Raw genomic sequence first — 26,745 nt, 5'->3', positions numbered from 1 at the left:
CCTGTTTCCTGAATGCAAACATACTCAAACAAATCAGCAGATTCTTGGGCAATGAGCTTTTTATTAAAATAGAGCATATGTCTAACTCAGCCCTCTCTTATGAAAATGGTAATATGCGTTCGACTTTCCATGTCCAAGTCACACCCATTTGAATATGGTACCAAATGTAATCATGACGCCACAGATGGGTGATGTAATAATGGCAGAACCAATCAGCATTGATATTTCGTTTTCCAGATGGCGCATATTACAATTCTCAGAATGAAGGTACACCAGAAATGAATCCTAGCCTACTCAACAGAAGTTAATCAGACGCATTCACCCCCCCCCCCCCCAACCCTTTTGCACAACATTTCGCAAACTCATCCCAACCTCAAACAGCAAAAAAAAACATCAACTTACGTTGCAGCGTCTGAAAGGATAACCGAATGATAAAAGCGAAACCATAACGTTCACCTCAGTTTCCTTACTGCAATGAATATTCTGATTTAATACCTGGGTCTATGAAGTAACGCCAAGCCACGCCACGCCAGGGAAGATCAACGAACTGCAACCTATCCTTAGTAACGCAAGGCAGTAAGCTTCTTCCACATTGCTGAAATGACCAAAGCAAACAATTTTGAAATGTAATTTGGGGGGGGGGGGGGAAGTGACGAGTTGCTACTAGCCATTCTAAAAACATTCGTTCCACAACCACTGAATGAACAACAAACAGGCTTTCATTTGTTCTAATGGGAATAGCTTTAAGATTACCTCACAGAGGCACAGCGATTTAATCTAGAATATTATCAGAACACATTAGAGGTGCACTCACTACACGCTACTTGTAACGGCTTGATGTTTTCAGTCCACAGATCAGGAGAAAATCCCTGCTAGGAATTCGATATACGCGCATGCGCAAGGTTTCGCGGTGAGTAACGACCGATCCTAAAAGCATTCGTTCCACAACCACTGAACGAACAACAGACAACAGGCTTTCATGTGTTCTAATGGGAACAGCTTTAAGAATACCTCACAGTGATTTAATCTAGATTATCAGAACACATTACAAGTGCACTAACTACACGCTACTCTTAACTGCTTAATGTTTTCAGTCTGTGTAGTAGCGTAAAACTCTTGCCGTATCACACTTCCCACCAACAGCAGCCCTCTAGTCCACCTGATAAGAAACCCTCCCCATGCACAGCACCAGAAACGACTTCCAAGAGGCTGGTGGACAGAACCAGTTTAGTTCAATGTCATTGTCATACCAATAAAGACTGCCAAACCCATTAAGGGAAACAGTAGATTTTTATATGAAATCCTTAAGTTCATTGCCGTAGTCACAAAAGCTTACTATTCGTGCCCGTTCTGAGCAAGTTACATTCCATGCCACTCCTTCACTTCAAATTTCAGTTCCATTTTAATATTACCCTACCGTCAACGTCTTAGTATTGTAAAAAATGTTTTTTTCATGCGAGTAATCTCATCTTTCCCATCCGTGCTAGGTGTCCCGCCCATCTCATCCTTATTTATTTGATAAATAAGAATGATAATAATATTTGAAAACGTCCGAACCATGGAATCCCTGCAGCCTCTTTGGTCCAGAAACTTTCCCAGTTTCAGAACCTGGCTCGGAGAATGACAGTCCTGCCTCAGCTTTTGTGATTTTCCAAAGTCTCTCCAGACACAACCGGGGATATTTTTAAAAATTATTGTTACCAAGTGTTACTCTAAATTAAAATGCGTTTAATTCCTTTTGTTAATGTAATGGCAAGGAAACAGTGAACGGATTCTAAAGGACGTTTTTGCAGTCTTAAGAAAACCAATATAAATCCTAAAATTTAAACTGAATTTCTTCACTGCATTCACAATAAACTCTTTCGTCACTAAAACGCTTAATGCATAATGTTATTGAAAAAACATTAATTTCACTTTATTTTACGGCTTGTATTAGTTTGACATGTGGTAGTTTCTGATTTCTGGATTCTATTGTTGGTGATGTTTGCGACTTATGACTTGCAAGATCAAGGCGTTTCACAAATCCCAATTGCTAATTTCTTTCTAAGTGTTTTTGTACTTAGTTATTCTTTCGACGGAAGGCCACGTGGGCAAGTCATGATATTGTTTTCTGTTTTAGTCTTGTGGAGTTGCCTTTAAGATGGTCGAGATATTGCACGTGTTTCGAGATTGACACAGCTGTTGAGTTTTGTGTGAACGCAGGTGTACAGCCTAAAAGTGGGGTCTATTGAGTCAGAAGTGGTTTAATACAAGGGTCTCCAAACTTTTTTGGTCGTGCACCCTACTTAGTAAAAAAACGTAGCACGCACCCCCGGAACAAACAAATATTTAAGTGTAATTTTATTATATTAAAAAATAATTTACACGGTATGCATTTATATCTAGCATCACATCATACAATCACAAATAAAATTCAATACAAGAATACAAAACAAAATTAATTGAAATTATCTCGCGACCCCCACGAGCATCTCGCACACCCTACTTTGGGGACCATTGGTTTAATGAAGGAGACGATGGAGCGACAGAAGTTTGAACGCATGATTTGCATTCTTTATAATAAAATATATTTTAAGTCTGCATAACTACACCCCGTTAAGCGACCCCTCAGCAAACCGGTTCGAGACGGTGAAACGGTTAGAATAAATTATATTCAGGATATCATAGTAATTAATACAGCATCCCTTAGGGTACTTCCTCTCTGATATTTGGGACGATGATCTAGATGGACCTTGTCATCCCTTCATATATTGAGCACGGTTGAAGTAATACAATTTCAGAGTTCAAATCCAATTAGTTAGGTTTTTAACCTGAAATGTACTGAAATGACAGTGTCAGAGTAATCTAAGTGCTGACTACATATATTCCACCTAATTCTTGTCTGAAAAACTTTTTTATTTTTCTAGTATCTTGTGACAGCGCGATTCTGGGTTCGAGCAAACAATAATTTGGTACGGGACACTTTGTGAAAGACCGAAGCCGGAAGTATGGCGCCAGGGTGCCGGTCGCAATCTGAAATTTGTAATTTAAAACAATTACTGTGTCGTTCTGTACAACTATAGCGGCGAGAGCGATTTGTTTTGAAGCAATGTCGTGTTAGGTCCGACATGCACGTCGAGTGGGGCTGATAAGACTATTTGTTCATTGTTCGAAAGAAACAACCTTCAAACCTCTGTCGAGACAGACTGTCTTCCGGCTGTGACTTGAGCACAGGAACTCCCGAACACGTGCCAATCACTCGGCTACGATATTGCTAGAGAGAGAAGAAAAGTCAACAACGAACGAGCAAGGAACAATAAAAGTTGCAGACAAAAACAGAAATTTGAAAAATGTATAAGGAAAGAACGTGGCAAATGGCTGCTTGAGCCGGAGTTCGAAGGCAGGACCAAAAGCTGATACGTAATTTGGTGGTCATTTTTTCAGTGTCTCGGTCATCCTGTGATTTGATATAAAAGTAACATCATCACTACGAATTGTTATAAATGTGATGGAGTGCACATCGGGCTACATGGTTTCCGCTGCCTTTGCGTTGTTTCCACGTGTAGCATGGCAAAAGTTTCCCAACGTCCCAGAGGTACTTGCTGCCTCGCCCTGATGAAGGACGCAAAGATTTTGTACGTTTGGTGACCGCTGCTCTAGAGTGTACGTAGTACGGGATCAGTTTTGGATAAAAAGAAGAACAGGAAACGACAATTCATTTCGGCAATATCCCAGAAGGGCTTTGTCGAGTATTTCGAAACAAGTTAACGAGATGTGAAGTTGCCTACAAGCACAAGGAAGTCACTTTGAACATCTTTTGTGATTTAAGGTAAGAACAATTAATGTAATAACATATATCAGCGACGAGAAACACTCGCAGCTCCCTGTTACTAGCGGCACTGAAACTGATTCGCTTGCGACTCACGGGAAGAACCCTGCCCTAGGCCAACTAAATCCAGTCGCCTGACATTATCCTCCCATCTACACCTAGGTCTCCCTAACAGTTTCTTCCCAACAGGCTTACCAACCAATACCCGGTGCACATCTCTTGTCCCATCCATGTGCGCTACATGCCCCACCCATCTCATTCCTCTTGACTTAATCACCCTGACAATACTGGGGGAGAACAAATTTTAAAGCTCACCATTATAAAGTTTTCTCTATACCCCATCGTCTTCTCATCTAGGCCCAAATATCCTCAACACCCTGTTCTCAGACACCTACAATCCATGTTCCTCCCTCAGAGTGAGAAACCATATTTTGCACCCGTACAAAACAGGCAAAATTATTGTTTTTGTATATTTTAATCTACAGCTTCTTAGAAATCTGATGGGAACACAAAATATTTTTATGAAGTAAACTGTTCTCTGGATATTAACCATCCTCCAATACTAAATAAAATCAATATAAGCCTATCTCCATCCTCAGGTAAAACCTAATCTGTTGGACCCAATCGATACAGCTAATCCCTATTTTGAATTGAGAAGTAACACATATTTCCTGAATTTAATCTCCTCCTAACTTCCTCATGAGTGTCATTTTCATTTGTTATTGTTGTTCCCAGATATTTGAAGTTTGTAACCATTTCAAAGGACTTATTAGCCACCCTAATATGATTCTGCAGGCTTGTCTGCTGACAGGATACTAACATGTACTTAGTTTTCTGAATTTACTTCTAGCCCCACCTGTCTACTACCCTTTAGTAAAACTTCTGCATTCCTCTTTATTGTATTCATATCGTTCCCCAATAAATTAAGATCATCAGCATATGCCAATAGCTGATGTGTCCCATTCAATTTCAAACCCTCCTTACGTATCTTGGACTTTCCTGATGGCGTATATTCTAGCGCAAAGTTAAACAGCAAGGGAGACAAAGCATCTCCTTGTTTCAGACCGTTCTTGATGTGGAATGTCTCAGATAAATATTTAAGTACTCGAATTTTGCTACAGGTTTCATTTAAGCACATTTTTATTAGACTCACTAGATTCTTTGGTTTACCAAATTCAATGAGAATATTGTGTAACACTTTTCTTTTAACAGAGTGGTAGGCTTTTTAGAAACTTTTAATTAATTGATGTACTGTCTCATCTTTTCTCTAACAGCTGACAAATGCAAAAGATCTGATCAATCGTTGATCTGTTACATCTGAACCCACACTGATGACTCACAAATTCATCAATAATTGACAGGAATTTGTGTACGTAAATTATTATTTTAATGGCCTTTTATATCAGTTATATATAACTCATATACTTCATTATGACCAATTGTATTTTTATTTCATTGAATTTGGTGAAATAGTTCCTAAGATATTATATAATTGTAAAAGTTTGCATATAAAAACTCACCATTCTGCATACTCAAAGCAGCTTCCTCCCATACAGGCAAGCACACAGGATAACTGCTACACCAAACTGGAAAGGAAAACAGATATAGCAAGATAATTATTTTAACATGAAGGAGTTACATTATTTTAATGGCCCCGTATATCAGTTATATATAACACTGTGTTTTACTTCATTATGTCGTAAATGACCTCTCTATTCTGTTGAACTTGGTGAAATACTACCCGAAATATTAATTTTATTGCAAAAACCTACAAATAAAAACTTACCTTTCTGAATACTCAAAGCTGCTTCCTCCCTCATAGGACAACAGCTCCACCGCACTGGAAACCAGATACAGCAAGATAATTAATTATTGTAACAAGACGCTTTTATGCATAAAAGGAATATTAAGTTACAAGTGTGCGCCTCAGCTTTTCCAGCACTTTCGGCGTTCTCTACATATTCACATTCCATAATTCATCAATACTTGACAATAACAAATGTACACAAATTTTTATTATTCCAATGGTCTCTTACATCAGTTAAATGTAACACTGTTGTTCCTTGAGTGGGCGTATGTCCCACTACAGTGAACTATTTCTTTATTAAAACACACTTCAAACTCGTATAAAACTTCCACCAACCTTGCCTCGACGAAGAACAACGCGGAACAGGACAAGAAGCTAAGGTTACAGTCGTACCAACATTAAACATCGTACAATAGCTACGGTTACATAGCTGCCAACATGAACACCGAACATTCCGCCTACATTGACGGATGTCAACATTTACTACAAATTACATAACTTGTAAATCCAAATTGTTCAATTGTAAACAAAACAAAAAATGATGTGTAAGTTGAACGATATTCGTATTCATCGGTCACTAAAACATATACTTATTCACACTTAATTTGTTTAAAGCCCATTTCACTAGTCATGTGCAAGTGGACACAGTTTATTTATGTCACCCTTGCAACTTTAACTGTCGCCAATCTTGTGTTGCCGTCTCTTCCTAGATGCACTGCTTTGACCTTGGGTGGCAGCCCGTCCTCTCGCAATAGCCCCACCTTGATGTTACGATTTTCAAATTTCCATTTTACTCGTTGTGAAGTTCATTGTGATACTCCTTGGAACAACGTTGCCAGAAATGTTGCAACATTTGCTGCAAATCCTGCCATCTGCTGGGTTACCGCACACGTTTAGAGAGAGAGAGAGTGAGAGTGACTCGCTAGCAAGAGACGATGTCTTGCGCTTCCGCAGGACTCCGCCCTTACGTCGGTCTACCATATAGTCTGAGATAATGGAGTAGTTGTGTGGTCATGCTTTGCTTCGCTTTGTGCGTCTTGGACCCAGGTATTAAATCAGAATATTCATTGCAGTAAGGAAACTGAGGTGAACGTTATGGTTTCGCTTTTATCATTCGGTTATCCTTTAAGACGCTGCAACGTAAGTTGATGTTTTTTTTTGCTGTTTGAGGTTGGGATGAGTTTGCGAAATGTTGTGCAAAAGGGTTGGGGGGGGGGGGTGAATGCGTCTGATTAACTTCTGTTGAGCAGGTTAGGATTCATTTCTGGTGTACCTTCATTCTGAGAATTGTAATATGCGCCATCTGGAAAACGAAATATCAATGCTGATTGGTTCTGCCATTATTACATCACCCATCTGTGGCGTCATGATTACATTTGGTACCGTATTCAAATGGGTGTGACTTGGACATGGAAAGTCGAACGCATATTACCATTTTCATAAGAGAGGGCTGAGTTAGAAATATGCTCTATTTTAATAAAAAGCTCATTGCCCAAGAATCTGCTGATTTGTTTGAGTATGTATGCATTCAGGAAACAGGATATTTTGGATATAATTGCTTTCTATCAATCTAGGAATTCATTACTAAAGGCTTGATCCTGCATAGTCTGCTGAGTAGCAAATTGTGTCTCCTGTGTTTGCCTCAAGATAATGTGCTGAAGGCCCACATGTTGTTGTGTGTTCTTAAGAAACTTCATATCACTTTTTAAGTGCATTAGATCAGCAATAGGACATATCGCATGTGCATTCTGTATGTGAGATTTAAGTTAGTCCGAGATAATGGGCTCAATTAACGCACAGCCACTTCCTAGTTAAATTTTCCTTCGCTCACTTTTCACATCATTGTATTTCTGAAAAGGCAATGTAAACACACATTAACTAAAATGTGTAACCATAATTAGGAGATGAAAGTGGTTACCACACAAGTTGCTTAGGGTGAACGTGATGTCAGGAATCCAGTCCACTAGTCTTCACAGGACTTTGTACATTTTTGTTTTCAGGACTGGAACAATTGCAGCCTGGGCCTTTAATGGTGAGTGCAGAAGTAGTAATAGCAGCTGGAGCCTAACAAGTAAGTGCCAGTATGACCTGGAGCTTTTGTTGCAACTAAAATTCTTCTTAGGTTGCCAGCCATGTCATGTGGTTGAAAGGTGAAACACCAATAATCTTAAGACCTTGCACACCGTGTAGTGTATTGGAATATAAAACTGTTTGCAGTTTGAAGGACACTAATGCCAAACGCGTTTTGATCTCAAAGTGGTCATCATCATTGGCAAAAACAAGTTAATACTTATGACACAGATCTAAAAGATTATAATTTCAAATGTAAATAGGCCTGAAAAATAAAATAATATGTAGGCTAATTTAGGAAGAGGCCATACACAAGTTTACTTTATTGTAAAATTGCCTTTAAACATGACCAACCACTGAAGTTGTAAAAATGCTTTGTCATAATGTCTTTTTGCAAGGAATTCAGAACACCTGAAAGGATTACCATTAAATTTCAAATTACGGATTTTTCAGACTTTTCTGCACATTCAAATTCTTGTTAAAAATTGGCAACTATATGGGATCTATGGAATGTAATAAAATATGGATGTGTTTATGTATGGATTTTTATTATTCTCTGTGACCATAGGTAAATCAAAACAGCTGGTCCTTGCTTAGAATTTGGAGAGCTTTAACAAGAAAACATGGCGGTGAAGGCTACAGCGACTGAAAATCGTAATGATGAAGCAGCTCACCCAAGGGTTGAAGATGAATCCAGCGGGGTAAGACTTCCTTAACCATTACAAACGGTTTCTAGCAACGTTTTGTGTTTTATTTAAGTTAGTGTACAGGTAGCCCTCGATTTGCGCCGATTCAGAATAACGCCAATTTTGAAACCTGCAAGTCAAAAAGTGGAAAAAATTGCTTATAACCTTTTACAATGTTTCTCGTACTAATTCTTATACTAAATCGTAATTCTTACATCGCTGGTTTTGAATAAAAATTATAAAAGCAGTCATCTCTGCAATTACGTATGTTTCGTTAACGCGAATTTGCTCCAATGAGATCGATGAATCGGTAAAAGCCGTTTGTGAAATGCAAAATTTTGCATATGCGAGTTTGCTCTCATGCAATTTCATTCCTGGTGCTTTAAACTTTCAAAGGACTAACTTAATCTCTGCGGAGGTCGCAGGGTTATTTTTGCTACGCAGTTTTCTATAGGTCGGTGTCTTACATCGCATAACAGCAGAGATGACTGTACACATCAATCACAAGAAAGGATCACAGTCAATCGCGGGGACCAACGAATTGTAAGTGCATAAAATATATTTTTTAAATTCCCTTTATTTTATTTACATTATTTCATAGATTTAAATGTATTTCCATTATATTACTCGTCGATGTTTGGGTGCTGGGAACACATGTAATTGACTACCCATTGATTTACATTATTAAAGAGTTTCAATTTAAGCTGATTCGTCCAGGAACGCATCTCCGGCGTAATCGAGGGCTACTTGTACAGTCCCTCAAATCAAAAAGCTGATCAGGTTATGATGAAATAACAAGTAAAATTTAGAAAACTTGTCCAGCCTTAACCTCTCAAAGTTGAACTGTGGCCTCTTCAATCTTTGCCTCCATTCATTTCTTATTTTTCCTTATTCCTAGAAATTTATTGGCATTCTCCCTCACAGCATCTCCCCACCTCTTTCTGGGTTTACCTATTCTTCGCTTTCCATATGCATGTATTGTCTCTTGAGTCACCTTTTTGGATACGCGATTATCCTCCATCCTAACCACATGGCCAGCCCACCGCAATCTCTTGAGCTTAATAAACAGGGAAAATTTTTAGGTCCTTGTACAGTTCACAAATTTCATAATTATACCCAATTCTCCATCTACCAGCTTTGGACCATAAATTTGTCTTAGTATTTTCCTTTCAAGGACATCCAACATGTCTTCTGAATTCCTTACCATGGTCCAAGGTCACATCAATAGGATACAATCGGTCGTATGATAATTTTGTGTAATCTCACTTTGTTATTTTGCTGGACTGGAAAAAGGTAACAGGGTCTATCTATTTTTATTATTCCCTGGATGTCATTCACGGGGCATTCGATGGCGCCACCGTTCTCCAAAGAGCGTAATTATCGGATTCAAGCAGGACTTTTGGATTAACAATTTATCGAAGGTTCAAAAAGTAAATCAAAATATTCTCGGGCAATCAGCCGCGTTAGCTGGTTACCGTAGTAAAGCGACGTTTCGGGAGCAAATTCAATAAAATCTCAGGCAGTCAGCTGCGTTACAGTAAACGACGTTTCGGGAACAAATTCAATAAATCTTCTCGGACAAACAGCTGTGTTAACCGGTTATGGTAGTAATCCGACGTTTCGGGAACAAACTCTGTCCCAATCTTCAGGGTTCTGACGTGACTGGATCCTCGGAAGTTGCCTGTGTAACTGCCTGCTCGGGACCAGTGCACGCAGTTACACAGGCGACTTCCGAGGATCCAGTCAGATCAGAACCCTGAAGATGGGGACAGAGCTTCCTCCCTAGAATCGCGAAGGTCCCGGCTAGCCTCCGAATAAAAGTGAAATGTAAAGTTTTCTTCCTATGTTGCATTAACAGAGACAAAACTTGGAATCGATTGATGAGAGGGATGGGTAGAAATTACGCAGACTGTTCTGTCTGATAGCAAAGGAACAATTCCACAGATTTGTTGCCTCATTAGGTTAGAACTGTTATCTCCATTTTAATTTTTAGAAAACTCCGATCGAGTGTAATTCTAAATTCTCGATAATTCCATAATTAATCGTAGAATGTCAGACACTTCGACGCGTGATAGATAAGGGCATTGATAGCGATTCTGTTTTTTTGTTTACAATCTTTTTATGTCTCATGTTTACTTCTCTTCACAAACAACGATGCGCAGTTGTGACAGTCACTGACATGAGTGACTGAGGAAAATCTGAGGCGAAGTAGTTGTTGGCGTGGCGGGCGGCCGACGCAGTAGGAGGAAACATAACATAACACAACGTGCAACAAATCTTAAAAATAATTTCTGACGAAAGGAAGTTGATTTGTTACTCTCAACGTTACTCATAAGTGGACCTAATGGTACAGTCACGTGATTTTTGCCAGAGATACTTAATTTCATTTTGAAAAACTACGCTAGAGGTGGGAGAGTCGAATTTATGCAGAGAAGGTTTTAGATAATTCTTATTTTACTAGAAGCTAAGAAATGCCGTGGAAGCATAAATAAAGGAAACCTTCGATTCTTCGTCCTTGAAAGACTCCACATTCACGTAAAGAACTCTGACGGCGTCCGGAATTTCCTTTGAGAATGAGGCACGCAGGCATTCGACTGCGTATTTGCCCTTAAAACACACGCATGGAGAGAAAAATTAGCAAATCAAAATGACTCGGGTCTGAATGTCGACAGAAACTCGTCTAGAAAACTGGATTTTCCTCGGTTCTTCCAGGCTAATTCCCCGATGTAAGCCGAGAGACCGTTTTTATGAACTCGATAATTTAACAACTTTTATTATCAATAACAAATATTATTCCAAGGTAAATAACAAGTGCAGGGTGCTGAAGTGTCCCTAAGTGACGCATAAATCATCGATCAAAATACGCAATTGCAGATCTTGATCGCAGGGATTAAAATATTTGCACTTTCTCATTACATCACCTATGCTTGAAGTGGTTTCAGAGGTTGCTCGCTCTGGGGGCCATAATCGTCCCTTTAGCGAGCCAGGTGGTGTTCCTGATCGCCAACAAGATGGGACACGACGTCCGCTGGTTTGTGTTGGCCATCGTGTTATTCACCATCGTATTGCAGGTACGTGACACGTAGTCTTAGGTTTCTGTCTTCATTGCTCACATGCTCATTCTGTTCCTGCCTAACCCTTGAATGATCTATGAAATTCTTTGCCGCGATGATCCTGCGTCCCTGTGAACATTGACATAATCTTATTACGTAGAAGCGTAAATTATTTAAAAGAAGGCGAAGGAAGAGTGGAGAAAGTGGGGCCAGAAGGAAACCAGTTTGAGCATAATTTCGATTCACTCGCGTAACTTAAATCAACATTTCATTTCAGATGTGGCGGGTATCGCTTTGTTGTGAGTTACGAAATGTAATCAGACTCGCCTTTGTTTTTATTTTCTGATTTTTTCTGTTTTGTTCCGTGCCTCAGATTGTTCGGGGCTACATCTGGGGATGCCATACCTACAAATGGGTGTGGATCCTGGAATGTTGCTGCGAGCTAGATACATTCGAGTACTGGGTCGACTGCACGTTTTATGCAGTCGTAATTGCTGGGGGAGCCTTAGGCATCACCCAGCATAAGAAGATCCTTGATCCAGCGGTAAGATCGAAGTCTCGAGCCATTCAGGGCTCAAGAGTGCGATGACTAAGCCACGTCTTCACCGCCGTCAGAACCTCAAATGCCACCAATAAATCTGATTTCTGGAATTGTACAATTTATTTTTGTAAATCGTGATTTTCCGGGGGGTGGCAACAGGAACCCCAAAACGCACATTTTTAAGGGAGCCTCGTATTCGAAATTGCACTTAAGTGATGCACAAATCATCAATCAAGATACGTAATTGATCACAGGGATTAAAATATTTACACTTTAGCAAATCAAAATGACTCAGGTCTGAATGTCGGCAGAAACTCGTCTAGAAAACTGGGTTTTCCTCGGTTCTTCCAGGCAAATTCCCCGATGTAAGCCGAGAGACCGTTTTTATGAACTCGCTAATTTAAGAACTTATTATTATCAAAGATAAATATTAATCCGAGGTAAATAACCCTAAGTGACGCATAAATCATCGATCAGGATATGCAATTGCAGATCTTGATCGCAGGGATTAAAATATTTACACTTTCTCATTACAGTGGAAAAAGAAACTGGGCATCGCCATTGCGGAGGTGGCCCAGTTTTTGAACATCTGGGGCCAAGGAAAGGCCATCAACAGGATGAGGGAGAAGGAAGACCATACCCCGTCAGTAATTACCCTGACATTCTTGGTGGCCATCACCGTCATTCTCTTGGTACGTGACACGTAGTCTTAGGTTTCTGTGTTCGTTGCTCGCACGCTCATTCTGTTCCTGCCTAAGCCTTGAACGATCTACGAGATTCTTTGCCGCGATGATCCTGTGACCTTTGACATAGTCTTATTACGCAGAAGTGTAAATTATTTAAAAGAAGGCGAAGGAGGAGTGGAGAAAATGGGGCCAGAAGGAAACCAAAATAGTTTCACATTACTGAGATGTTCTTCGTGGAAGAACATCTCAAAGAGGTCCGCAGGATTTTGCAGACACAACTTCTTTGTGGACAAGTTCAAGGTCTGTAGTACAGAACCGTCAGTTCAGGTAAGTTCTCTACGACGACACCGTTTGCAGTGAGGCTTGCTGGGAGAACCCAGATTCAAGAAAGGTTCAAGGACGGAATTACCTCAATCCCTTGACAATTGTAATTATGGAGGGAAAGTCAAGTCTCCGAGAATTTGCCTGTTCGCGCTGTTCAAGAACTTATTTTTCCGAGGTATTTAACAAGTGCACGGTACTACAGTGACCTTAAGAGACGCATAAATCATGAATGAGGATACGCAATTGCAGATCTTGATCACAGGGATTAAAATATTTACACTTTCTCATTACAGCACCCAAGGCTGAAGTGTGTGAAGAAGACGCTAGCAATGGCGGCAATGCTATTCACCTTATCCGTGAAATTGGCTTTGGTGATAGATGGGGACAAAGATTCCCACGGTTACACTCCGATAGTGGTGTCGACCGGCTTCGCTGTCGATTTCGTGGTAAGTGACACGTTGTCTCACACGCCCTTTCTGGTCCTGCCTAAGCCTTGAACGATCTACGAGATTCTTTGCCGCGAAGATCCTGTGACCTTTGACGTAGTCTTGTTACGTAGAAGTGTAAATTATTTAAAACAAGGCGAAAGAGGAGCGGAGAAAGTGGGGCCAGAAGGAAACCAAAATAAATCACTGATAATAAGAAAAATATCGGAGAGTGCAGGATCTAACAAGTAGGGAAATTTGCTATGAAAGAGAAAATACTAGGATCGGCATTAAGTGAACGAAATTGGAGCTAATTATAATTTCGCTTAACTGATCAGACAATTTAATTAGTCTGCGTGTCATAAAACCTCGCTGACAGGCCCGAACATTCCGCGTTCTTTATAAGCTAAATGAACGTGTGTGCATTAAGTCAGTCTTCGAATCACTTGGTCTTTCCTTTAATAGGGAAACCCCCATGACTTTTTAAAACTGCTTGTAATAAGTAGACTCCAGTTTAAAATATGAGGACTTTGGCCTGCCATTTTAAGCCGCTAATCGATGCTCGTAAATACCCATTTTCTGTTGATCTGTTTAGAAATTCCTTTGGTCACAATTAATTTGTAAGTACAGTAGCAATAATACAAGAGCATAATTTCGATTCACTCGCTTGACTTAAATCAACATTTCATTTCAGATGTGACGGGTATCGCTTTGTTGTGAGTTACGAAATGTTTTTATTATTGTTTTCTAATTTTTTCTGTTTTGTTCCATGCCTCAGCTTGCTCGGGTCTACGTATATGTGGCCCGATATAAGCCGGAGTGGCGGCGATGCCAGGAAGCCTCTGGGCTGGAGGATTTCCACCTGTGGGTGTTGCTTTGCACAGGACTTGTGAGCACTGGATGCGCAATTATTGGAATACAAGAACATTAAATTAATGTCCATGTATTCCAATAATTATTGCAGGAAAAAAATGTACATAAACAATTTTATAAATTTTATATGATGAGTTTTATTCATAAACACAAAGAATGAACTTTTCACTTTTTGAAAAATTATACAGCTCTTCAGCTCTAACCCGGTTTCCTACGTGAGCGATTAAATGCGAGTTGCGTGGGTGAAGCGGAAATAGCAAACTGGCTGTTTGTGTGGCGCTGTCCTAGGTTACAGCGAAGCGATCAGGAGAGTAAAGCGGCCGGATTCCGAGATCAGATATTTCGATATGTTCGCGTGAGTCGCTGCGCTGGCCGTGTAGTACACGGAAGGTGCGTGCGCAGGAATGTTTCTCTCACGTAGGACACAACGAGCGATTGCCCGCTTCATATGACACCCCGAGCTCGCTTGCCTTACGGACGGGTCGTCACTGACTACGATACTGTCAGGCAACCGCCCATGAAATTAATTTAACTTGATTGTGCATTAATCTGCTATGTGGACCAACAAATAACCAAAGAACACAAATCAGTAAGTAAATATATTTGCATGACCAAGAATAAAAAGAAGAAAAAATGTACACCGGAGCCACGTCCGCCGTTTTATAAAGGAAAATAATTTACCACAGTGAACGTCCCCACCCTCACAGGGCCAACACCCCAGAGCCAAAAGAGATTTTTATGGAAAAGGCTGAACTGTGGGTGAAGGTCTTACAAGTTACAGGGCAACGCAGTCCCAAGGAGCGGAGGGGAAATGTAGGGGGTGGGGGGGGGAAATGGCAACTGCGTAGTTTGACTGTGGCTTCATTAGCCGAAACCTTTTGGTTACTGCTGTCATGTCACATGACAATTATTATTTGCTCTCTGTTTATTACAGTTACTAAACTTTTAGTTGTGCTTATATGAACAGAACAATTTCTCTTTAATGCAGCATTTGGTTAAAATATAGATTTCACTACAAACAAAACTTTATCTCCAGCCACCAAAAAATATCTAGTCTTTAAAATGTCAATCGACAATAACTTTTCAGTATTCTGCGCAGGAAATCACGACTTGGGGTTCAGTTATGTCTTTATAATTGTTCAATAAATAATAATAATGCTTTGGCGAAAGGCAATTCATATATCAGTTGTTTACTCTGAAATACAATATCAACATCACGATCCACCTTCCGACATTTACTGATACATATTTTAGACACAATAACATCATTTAAAAATATATTTTCTCTTTATTAGTTAGTTTATATATTTCGATCCACGCAAGTAGAATGTATTTATTGCAGTTAGGACGATAAATAAAAATTGCGACTCCAAGAGGCTGGCGGCCAGTTCAAACGTTCGCCGACTGACGCGCCCTTCTAAGAGGGTGGGAGAAGGTGTAAGCTGTACAGCAACTTTCTTTCCATGAACAACAAATCAGGGTTTTTTTTTCAAACAATATAACAACAAATAATGACATTCGTAATACCTTACAAAAACAGAAGATAAACGACGGATATCAACAGACATCACGCAATACCCAGTTCCGACGGTCCTCACGAATATAAAAAACTATCAGGTGAGTACGCGGAGCGCATCGCTGGGTCGGAACTGACAGTTACAGTCTTGATCCATACACGGCTTACGGGTTTGTACCCTCAGTTCCTCAAATATCTTCGCAAGAACAGAAAAATTATGCCTTGGGCCATCTATTATATAAATCTATTTTATTCTGAGATTATAGATGCTGTATTTGAGTAGAAGACAATGCTTGTGCTACGTCCGAGACGAATAAGGGGAAGGGGTGAGCATGACGTCACAGCGTTACAGATTTCCCTCCCGTCCCACCCGCACTGACTGGTCTTCGGCTTGTGAATTTCTAGCCGTCAACGAAGCTCGCAGATATCTTGAGACAAGTTTTCCGATGGGAGAATTTCTAAGCCAGCTGAGCCACCACCAGCTTCTCAAGGAGGATTCTCGTATGTCAATTCAGTAATACGTTTCTAGGTGCCCACTTTCCAGAAAAGCATTTATTTCTGAAACATAATAGCCTTCATATTTGCGTAGAAATAACACACTCCATTCAGTGGCCTTGCCCCCCTCCAGCTCTGTGTAAAGAAAGTCCTAATTAAAATGTATTGGAATATAAAAAGCCTCTGAAACTCTCTTAAAGTCGCAGAAGATTGGACCCGGAAGCGACTTGGTTCTTTAAGTGCAATTTCGAAGGGAAAAATGCCGAGTCGAGAGGTCGTGGTGTGTGTGAACAAGTCCGTGTGTTACTCTCGAGAGAACGCCTTTCACACGTCGTCTGTCTGCCCTGACAAATGTCTGACATCAGCATCGCATTACTCACGTGTTACGAGCAGAACACGAGACGACATCGCAGTTTTGCTGAGCTGACTCTGAGACTCGATCGAAGGGCGACCTTGAAGAGTTGCTGGTTCAGAGGCAACAATTTATGGTAATTGTTGGTAATGTGATGAACTCACGACTAAGTCACCTGTTTAAAGAACGGGATTTTGATGCAAGGCAAATATTTCATTAAAGCTTAAATCTTTCTGGAATACCTTAATGTAAATGCATTAAACCTGATCGCCTTGTTAACATCTGTGACATTTTAATTATCTCAAACTCAGTTGTTCATCTGTGGGATTCGGATGATGATGATTTATTGACGATTTTTTAAACTTGCTGATTTCCAACCGACGGCGTCCCAAGACGAAACAAACCACGAGGAAGACGTCAGAGGTTTAATTACACTCTTAAATTCTGGTCCGTGTATACGCCATCATCTGCGTTACAATGAATGGCTAAGTTTATAGTTTTATAGGTTATAAATCATTATCCAAATTAATTTCCTAACGAAGGACGTGCTTTGACGTACGTGCAGCAGACGACAGTTAATTAGTGACACACTAATCCTCCTTTGTCAATATCGACCCACTGATCGATCATATTCTCTGTGAGTTCCTGTTCCTCTAACTGCCCGTATGTCACAATGCACTGCTCTGATCTGACTTGGTTTCGGGGAAGCCGTTCTTTTGTGTTGGAGCTGTTTTTTTAAAACGTCCCTAATGAAAATATATAGAAGTTTAGATTTCAGAGAAAACAAAATAACCCCCGTCACACGCCCAATTTTATTAAAATCTTCTTCTGTTCACACCAGTTTCGTATTTTCAAAGGTCGCTTAATAACAGACAATAGTCATTTACGCTAACAAGCCCAATTAGCCGCCATGTTTTTTCCCCAATTAATTCGCATTTGGTTTAAATAAGAATGAGAGGAAAATTTTTTGGTGAGTACAATCGCGGGTTTTATGCGATGTTGTGATTACTCTGTATGAGTTTTCCAAAGGAAGTGTCGGGGGGACACACATAAGAAGAGAAATTATATCAGAACGTTCCTTACGAAAAGTTGCAAACGTGCCTAACAGCTTTGTGATGTCTGTCTGTCCCTCTCCATCGATCCTGAGATTTGGCGAGTTTCATTAAAACGTGTCCCCACTTTTCAGTTGTGGTTAAGATCGGATGGATTTAGTCAACGTCCTCACACATTCACTGATTCTCTTTAATATTATCCTACCATCTACCCCTTGGTCTTCCGAGTGGTCTCTTTCCACGTTGTTTGTCTTAAACAGACGATGAAGCTCACAATGAAAGAATGTTCGGATGGGCCCATGTGCCGCGGGTGCCAACTTAGAATGGACAGAGTGTAACCTCGTGATCGTTGAATCGCCTCGCGTTCTCTTATGTATTCGGCGCATTTCGGCTGACGAGGTGGAAGTTTATCGGTCGTTTCTGTGAGAAGGTCCGAAGGCCGGAACGAACCTGGGCCTTGTGCCACGCCCCCAATTAACACGCGTGACGATTCATTTCACGTCTTGAGGCGATTGGCTGGCGGTATCATAGACGCAATGAGAGCCAGTTCCCTGGTACGGCTAGACGCAGATCGCGGTATAATATTAAAATGGAGCGTGAATAAGTACAGTCTTCCGTGGAATCATCTGGCGCAGAATAGCAAAGAATATGGCGAGCCTTCGGTTCGGTAACAGGCGGGAAATTGTTTTGGCGAGACAGTCGACCTGATTACCTGCTGCAATACCGATGCAGAATTCGAGGCGCCCCACTGCACTTACTTGAAACGAAAGATAGATGCCGCCTGGTTCCAACGTACGAAGATTTGGTCTTGTTGATGGAGGGGATGAAAAATCATTTCATACCAAGAATTCGAGAGGAAGTTTGCTTCTAGTAGATGGTCACAGGTCACATTGTTCTCATTCTTGACTTCACTGTAGAGGAGGAGGTCACAACACTGCATCTTCCAGGTCACATGACACTTTTATCAGAGCACTTGAAACTGTTCTGGCAGCGGTCCGTGGACAACTGAACCCACGGCAAAGCTCAGCTGCTACAAATGACCTTGAGCCTGTCTGCGATCAGAGCTGTTTATTTTACTTTCAGATGGTCAGATGCAGAGTCTCGCCGAAGTCTGTGGTCAGAATGACGACGATCGATATATTTGGTGTCATATCAATGATTTTACTCGTGAGAGTAGAGAGTCAAATTAGTTAAAAATAAACCAAATTTAATATTATGACGCACTAATTACCCTTGTGACGTAAACTTTTTTATCGACAGAGATCTCCATCCAAAATAAATTTGGTCAGAAAAGTTCGATTACAAAATCTTACGTTTGGCAAAAAGGTGGCGCTGATAATTTCTCGGATGGCATAATATGTAACGAAAGTGAAGTGTAAGATTTGGGGTTTTCACAGCGGTGAGTATGAAGATTTCCGTCTGGCCGATGTAGACTTTTCCGCACTCACAGGGAACGCTGTGTACGCCAGGCGTCTTCAGTCCTAGGTCGTCCTTGACCGGCCGGTATTCTCTGATGTAAGACCTTACATGAATCTAAGCAAGTGTAATATATTCTGTATATTTAAAGTTAAAGAAGCTTAAAATATATGTAAATAAATGTAATAAGTTGATTTCAGATTGCTATAGTGCACGCATCATAGTCCCCAACCTTCTATTCCTTCTTTCCAAGCGATTTCTATCAGATGTCGCTTTGATTGTCGGTGATGGAGTCCTGAAATCCTAGATGCGATAATTCGCGAGCAAAATCGATTAGACTTTGTGGGACGCGATGGATAATCATGAAGCAGAACGCTTGATTCACGTTGAGTCTCTAATTCTTCACGAACCAGTGACACTTCTTAAGTCGTGAAGTCTTTGAACAGACCGGATAACAGCATGACAATCTTAAAGACTTGTGCTGAGTGTTTGAACGAACAATTTTAATTTGGATACATCCCAAAAGTTTCAGTTTCTATAATTACAAATGTTTTAACGCGTGGAATTAGCTTGTTATGGTTTCTGTATCGCATCATCGGAAAAGTATATAAAAATAAGTATGGTTGGTAATGCGTGCTGTTGGAATAAAATGCGTGCGCCATCTCTGAGACACACAATTAACCTTGACAGTGCCACTGCAGAAACACTTTCAAAAACGGATATCACAACATTATGAACCAAATAATCTCAACTGCGAATGAAACAGAACATTTCTCTCCCTCTCCCACCCTCGCCCACGTGCTACCATTGGTCCACTCCCATACCTGCTCCCATTGGCTCGGGGCAGGCTACACCTTTCACGTCCCTGCCTATAAAATCCAACTCCTCACACCCTATTGGCATATTCATCGCCCTGATGACGGAGGCAGTATGACCTCTGAAACGTTGGTTAACATCGACCAGACTACACAGCGCAATAACCCAGAAGACAGAAATCTTCAAACAGAACATTATTAATTTATTAAAAAATATCATATTTTTAAATTACCAAATTGAGACGTTATATTCTTTCATTAATGTGAAAGGAAGCTCGCCTCATTTGGCAATTTAAGGTCTCATACTACGTTTATGGTTTCCATTACGAGCTTTGTACCTGATAAAACGGAAAGATGGTTGTCTTATGGGTTGTGCCGTGTAGTCAGGTAGAAGTCTACAGACGTTTCAGAGGTGCTTGCTATCTCCGTCATGAACTTAATGATAATGTAATAAACTTGGCCCCACAAACGACTAGGACTTCTTTCAAAAATGATTTTCTCTATATTAGTTCCATAATTACACATGTTCATAATGTTTAAATTGTAAACGCATGTGTAAAATGTGTCTTTATTAGAATGGAAGACCAAATACAAAATTTCTCAGACACCTTCAATCTGTGTTCCTCCCTCAGAGTAAGAGACCACGTTTTGCACCCATACAAAATTACTGTTTTGTATATTTTAATCTTTAGTTTCTTAGAAATCAGACGGTAAGACAAAGTATTTTGAACTGAGAAGTGTCAAGCGTTTCCAGAACACAGTCACCTCCTGATTTCCTCATGAGTATCATTTCGATTAATTATTGTTGCTCCCAAATATTTAAAATCTGTCACGCTTTTAATGGAATGCAATCAAAGAGCAGAATAAAACAACTTCTTACATCTGTTTTATTTACACTGACTGTGAAAATGCTCCTGTACTGTCTATAACATAATCTTGTGTCATTTTGTCTCTCATTTATCTTTCTGGCATCAAAAGAAAACAATAAAATAGGCAGGTCTGTTATTTCTTCTACCACATTTAGGGATTCCGTTGTTGTTCCGCTCTGTTCGTTTCTTTGAGCAACAGAAATGCCTGAAGGATTTCTAAATTTACTTCCACTGATGGAACAATCTGAATGACAATAACAAAACAATTTCATATATACACGTCATGTAACAGATATTAATAACCATTAAAACTATTTTACATCTCACCTCTGCACTGGATTTTTGTCTACTAGAACTTCTAAGAATGTAAGTTAATTTCAAGTCATGATGCTTTTCCATGTTCTTTGAGGTCTGGTCACTGAGAAACACTAAAAATAACACTTTCATAATTTACTACACATAACCAATACAGAATAGGGTTTCCAGGGAAGGCAGTCCAGATAAGTATTAGAACTGCAATGGCAGCATGAATCACCGAACTTTCAGCACAAGGACAACTGGAATGAGCGCAGTTCTATATTATCACTCAGGTACCCATGCCAAAATCAAATGATGGAAGAAATTAACCCATTATGTCCTATAGTGAACCTGACTTGTAAGCACATCGAAGTGAGGCAGCACTGACTTGGCCTCTTTCAAAAGTCTATGGCGATCACCAAAATTTGGTAGCCAGGAATTGCAAACATTTGGTTAATGCTGTTATGATGGTGTATTTAGCATCGGACCTTCTGTGCTGAAAATTAATGACTGAGAATCTTCTTTAAAAGACTTGGCACTAAATTTTCTACAGTGATGAAAACTCACGCTTTTTTGTCATATACAAAATTTAATAAATTTAATTCCTAAAATAATTTTTATTAATTCAGCATCTTCCTTGACAGTAGCATTTACAAGGATGGATTGGCTTTATAACATATCTACATTTAGACTCACTTTTAGAAAAAATACCTCTATAAACAAATAACACAAAAGAGCAGACAATATAAATGAAAAAATTTACAACATTTCAGTATTCTTCTTATTTTGACTCTATTTAAACAAATTTCATATACCAACAACAAAATAAAGGGCCAAAATACCACAATCACAATTTCAATAAATGGACAAATATAAAGGACAACAAATAATTACACTTCACCCCACACTCTTCAAATTTAACAAGTCAATAAAATAAAATAATTCAGTTTTTTCAAAATTGGTGCCACTGCCGAATGATATTTGCCCATAAAGAATGTAAAGATCGTTTTTCATAACTTTTTCCAACAAAATATCTTCTAAGTTAATGAACTTCATTTTCAAGGAAGACTGTTTTATGGACTTCTGTCATTGCATTTTTCAAGCCTCCTTCCTTGATTCCAGTAAATTTAACCTTTTGAAAACCTCAAACATAAAACCATTGTATTAAAAACGCTGAAAAGCAGTACTACAAAATACACACGATGTACACACTTCTATAACATGCTGACCAGTCTTCAAGGAATCAAATGATTGTAAAATGATGGCTCTTATTAAAGTCCTACTACAGTAGACTGTAGCAAAATAAAACATTTCTTGCTGCTGCATGTAACATACTAAAACATAATGCCAAAAAGGGCATTTTATTAATACCAGGGAATAGTGGAGTTATATGGAACAGCAAGGGTTAATGTTTCAGAATTAGGCTTCATAAGATATTTCAACTTGCCTTATTAAAATGATGAACTGCATCCCAAAAAACCAGTTCTTTTGTGCCAGAAGACAACATCGTCATCCACTGATATCTGCATGTGGATGTGTGATTATACTTCTACACTATCTGACAGTGAAGTGAAATCATATTTTTCTCCTGCTTCCCACATTTCAATATTTTGCAATGTATGACATATTGTGATTAAAATGAGTACACCGCAGGGAATACCGTAGCAGTATGAATGCCACTGTTACAAACTAAGTTGGCAGCCCTTCAAAGGAAATGGCATAATCATGAACTTTTTCTACAGCAGTAAAATGAACTTCACATCAATAAAAATACTGCGTGTTATTTTAGTCAGCTGAACTCCACTGTTTTGTAAAGTAAAGAGATGGTGAATTCCCTGCAGTCTGCACGATTCGTAGGGAACCCAAATTCTTAACTGGCATTCTAAGCGTTAGTAAAATAGAAGCCAACAAGGAAATCCGAAAGATAATAAAAATATATATTTACCTCACTAATAATCTGTCACAGTTGCAAAGCTTTACTATAATGAAAACGACCGACTCCTTTAAAATCTGTATTCTATTACAACATAATCACTCTCAACAACACACTTCCACACACGAACGCCATCCACATAAAACCATATAATATACTAACTTACCACTGCCACCAACTGCAAAAGCTTACTATAGCTAAGTGCTCAAGATTTCCAACGCTGCCAACCCTTGCGAATTCAAGTTTCCTGTCATTATGACAGTGCTGCCACCATGCTGATTCTAGCCCGGTAAAATGAATCCTGTGTCTGTAGCCAGACCAATCTCTGTTGGGATATCAACTAAGGTAAGGACTGATCACAAATCCTGCAGAATGTTTAAGCTGACTTCTGTAACATGTATATTACATGAGTCTGGTGTCAAAGAACATGTCAGTACTCCACATCCTCCACTTTTCAAGTGTGATACCACCCCTGGCCTTGGTTTCATGATCACCAGGTAAAGCTAAATTCTTAATCATCTCCCTCTTTCCATACACACATGGCTAAATCAGATCCAGGATGTTACAGTGTATGCAATAAAAGAAGTTGACAAATCAAATATCCATTTTAATAAATAATTTAGATGCACCTAGTGCCCTTCTATTCTCTTTACATATAAACAAACAATATATTACTAAAATTTCAGGAGCAATTTACTCAAGTAAAAACTATAACAGCACTAATTTTTTTACATGAAAATGCTGTATATAGTAAGGAATGAAGAATTTGATCCTGATTAATCCATCACCCCTAATTGAGATTAGTTATTAATGCATGTCTGTCACTACACATATGCAACACACAGATAAATACGCTTTTGTTCTCTCTCATATATTACTAGACAGAGGAACCCCTCCAGGATAATTCCAGACAATTAATTTAAAAAAAACAATCACTATACTATATGAACAACATGAATGTAACAGGTGTTGAACACTTTGCCGACAGTTTTCCATCACCAGTAAAATAACAAACAAAATACTGGGCCATTATTGCAGTGTGCCAACTGAATAATGCCAAAACTGTATGTGACTTTAAATGGAGCAGCAGATTTATCGCAAAACTTTACAGAATTAAAGTTGTAATTTAGCAAACAGAAAGAAAGTTTCCTTAGGACACATCTGCGACAATTTTACTAAATAAATAAATAAAGCATTCGTTATGTTTAATAAGATCAAGATTTTGAACATCACAGTATAATGCTGAGCAAAAGATGCAGAAGAACCCAAAAACGGGAAATATTTTGCAGCTGTGACGTACCATGACCTGTCTTCTGCATGTGATACTGCGTTGGCCGCTGACAATAACTCCAAATAAGCAGTCATAAAAATAGAGTGTTATTATACTCTTTTGCAATATTCTTGCGTGACTCACTGCTGGATACAGATAAGCTCAAAGAATAAAAACAATTTGTCACAGAAAAATCATAAAAACAGTCCTCGGTGTTCAAGTTCCCCACAGAAACAGTTCTTAATCAAGAACTGACATTAGAACAACAAAATGTCATTATCAGGTATTAACTGAAGAAAAGAATGGCATCAACATTAACCTTGCAAAGCTCAAATGGGTCTTGCAGAATAAAACAGGTGTATCAAAAGGGACCATGAAAACTGCAACAAGATCACTGAAACTATTTAGGGTTTGAGGTTTTCACGGCAGTGAGTCTGAAGATGGCAGTCTTCTGGGTTTTTGCACCATGTAGAAGTCTGCCAACATTTCAGAGGTCCTTGATGCCTCCATCATCATCGTCCTGATGACAGAAGACATCCATCTTCATCGCTGAAACCATCCTTGTCTAATACAGAATGAAGTATTACACTGCACCATACACGAGTACTGCAAGGGAGCGAGTATCACTTTCTCTTCTGACTCAAAATATCTCGTGATGAGATAAAGTTATCATTTACAGTGGAAAGATAATGCAATGGCAGCTATTAAATATCAATACAGCAGAAATACTTATGATCATAAACCACCAAAAACCAATTGTTACAATACAATGGACCATAAAAACAATATGGCTCTCAAAAGAACAGGTCAATGATTGATTCAATTTTGGCGGTGAAGTAGATATTACAGAAGAGTTGGGAATTCGGCAAATATACATTTGGCTTTAACTGATTTTAAAAAACGTCTCAGTCCAAAATATTTTGTCTTCCCGTCTGATTTCTAAGAACCTGAAAATTAAAGTATACAAAACAATAATATTGCCTGTTGTTTTGTATGGGTGCGAAACATGGTCTCTCACTCAGAGGGAGGAACACAGATTGCAGGTGTTTGAGAATCGGGTGTTGAGGAGGATATTTGGGCCTAAGAGGGAAGACGATGGGGCGTGGAGAAAACTGCACAATGACGAGCTTAAAAATCTGTACTGCTCCCCCAGTATTGTGAGGGTGATTAAGTCGAGAAGAGTGAGATGGGCGGGACATGTAGCGCGCATGGATGGGACAAGAGGTGTGCACCGGGTACTGGTTGGGAAACCTGAAGGGAAGAGACCGCTGGGGAGACCTAGACGTAGATGGGAGGATAATCTCAGGCGGGATCTATGGGAGATAGGAGTTGAAGGAAACTGGATTTTGTTGGCCCAGGACAGGGTCCGGTGGAGGGCTTTGGTTAATTCGGTGATGAACCTTCGGGTTCGGTAAGCCATCTAGTTAGTTAGTTAGTGATTATGTGAACACACAAGAAGCTGGGAAGGCACAGAACTAATATGAGAATAAGGAACACTTGTGAAAAATGTGGAAAGAGCGAGGTCAGAGACTGCAAACCTTCTGTTCCGCAACATGATAATGTACGAGATGATAACAACGGTATCAAAAGGGCAAGAAAGTGGAGTACCAAAACTTATGGTGTAGCAAGGCATTTACTGTTGTGCTGACAGTGGGATTCTCTGGAGAGATGTCCTGCAGAGGGCAGATCAAAGGGACAGTGACAAAGGCACCAAACTGTGTGTAATTCTCGTTCGTCTGTTAGAAGTTTAGCTATTGACAAGGTACGGAATTACCTCAAAGTTTCAGCCATAATCAAGAATAGTAGTACCAGAACAAATACAATATTTACTTGACTTCTAGACAGCCCCCTTTTTCTGGTATGTTTTGAAGAAAACTTCTCTTCCAATAATATACTTTGATGCATTTATACTTTACAGACATTATTTCAACTTTATTATGTAATTCCCAGATAATAATTAATGAAAATATGTGCTTCTATTAATATGGTAAATACAATATTTGATTCCAGTAACAAAGAACTTTCAATTAATGAAATTTAGTATGCAGATAGTTCATAAACAAATTTTTAATCTTGTGTGAAACTTCTTGTTGCCTGTATCATAATATAAATATGCAAGTATTACATTTATTACCAGGAGGTTGCTTCTGACAAGTTGGAGGCAGTGAAGTTGTAGAAATTGTGCACTTTTCTGCCCCTCCGTCGATTGTCAATACTTTCCGTAACATCACCTGTGGCAGAGACTCTGTTGAGGTTCCACCAGACTCTGTATATCCGTGGTCCCACTTTGTAGCTGAAAAATAAACAATAAAATAAAATACAATAAATAACATAAAACTAAAAAAAAAACATTGTCCGTCTCTCTGTTACATGAAGAATCTTCTAATCTTTATACCCCTCTGGGGACTTTTGATGAAGACGTACAAGGACATGTGAGACCGGGAACCTGGAGACACG

At 39.4% G+C, this 26,745-nt stretch overlaps 2 protein-coding genes across 2 annotated transcripts in view; one reads left to right on the top strand and one right to left on the bottom strand.

The window, feature by feature from the left end:
* Positions 1 to 8,214: 8,214 nt before the first annotated feature.
* The window catches only part of LOC147870864 (uncharacterized), a 46,199-nt gene continuing 27,668 nt past the window's right edge, over positions 8,215 to 26,745 (bottom strand). Inside the window, exons 13-15 of the mRNA XM_087341785.1 lie at positions 23,185 to 26,581; positions 11,293 to 11,553; positions 8,215 to 8,501 (exon numbers count right to left, since the gene is read on the bottom strand). The gene's annotated coding sequence lies outside the window, so the exon portion shown is untranslated. The remainder of the gene's footprint in view (positions 8,502 to 11,292; positions 11,554 to 23,184; positions 26,582 to 26,745) is intronic.
* Positions 11,307 to 14,399, top strand: LOC110840799 (uncharacterized). The gene is made up of 5 exons (XM_087341787.1): positions 11,307 to 11,442; positions 11,798 to 11,968; positions 12,502 to 12,657; positions 13,269 to 13,421; positions 14,179 to 14,399. The coding sequence occupies exons 1-5, from the start codon at positions 11,383 to 11,385 to the stop codon at positions 14,329 to 14,331; spliced, it is 693 nt and encodes a 230-aa protein (XP_087197913.1). The 5' UTR covers positions 11,307 to 11,382; the 3' UTR covers positions 14,332 to 14,399.

Source organism: Zootermopsis nevadensis, unplaced genomic scaffold (assembly GCF_977971745.1).
Source record: "Zootermopsis nevadensis isolate Lab colony 2312 unplaced genomic scaffold, Znev_1.0 Znev_ptg000088c, whole genome shotgun sequence".
In the NCBI taxonomy this organism is placed as follows: Eukaryota; Metazoa; Arthropoda; class Insecta; order Blattodea; family Termopsidae; genus Zootermopsis; species Zootermopsis nevadensis.
This window is presented reverse-complemented; position numbering and strand designations above follow the sequence as displayed.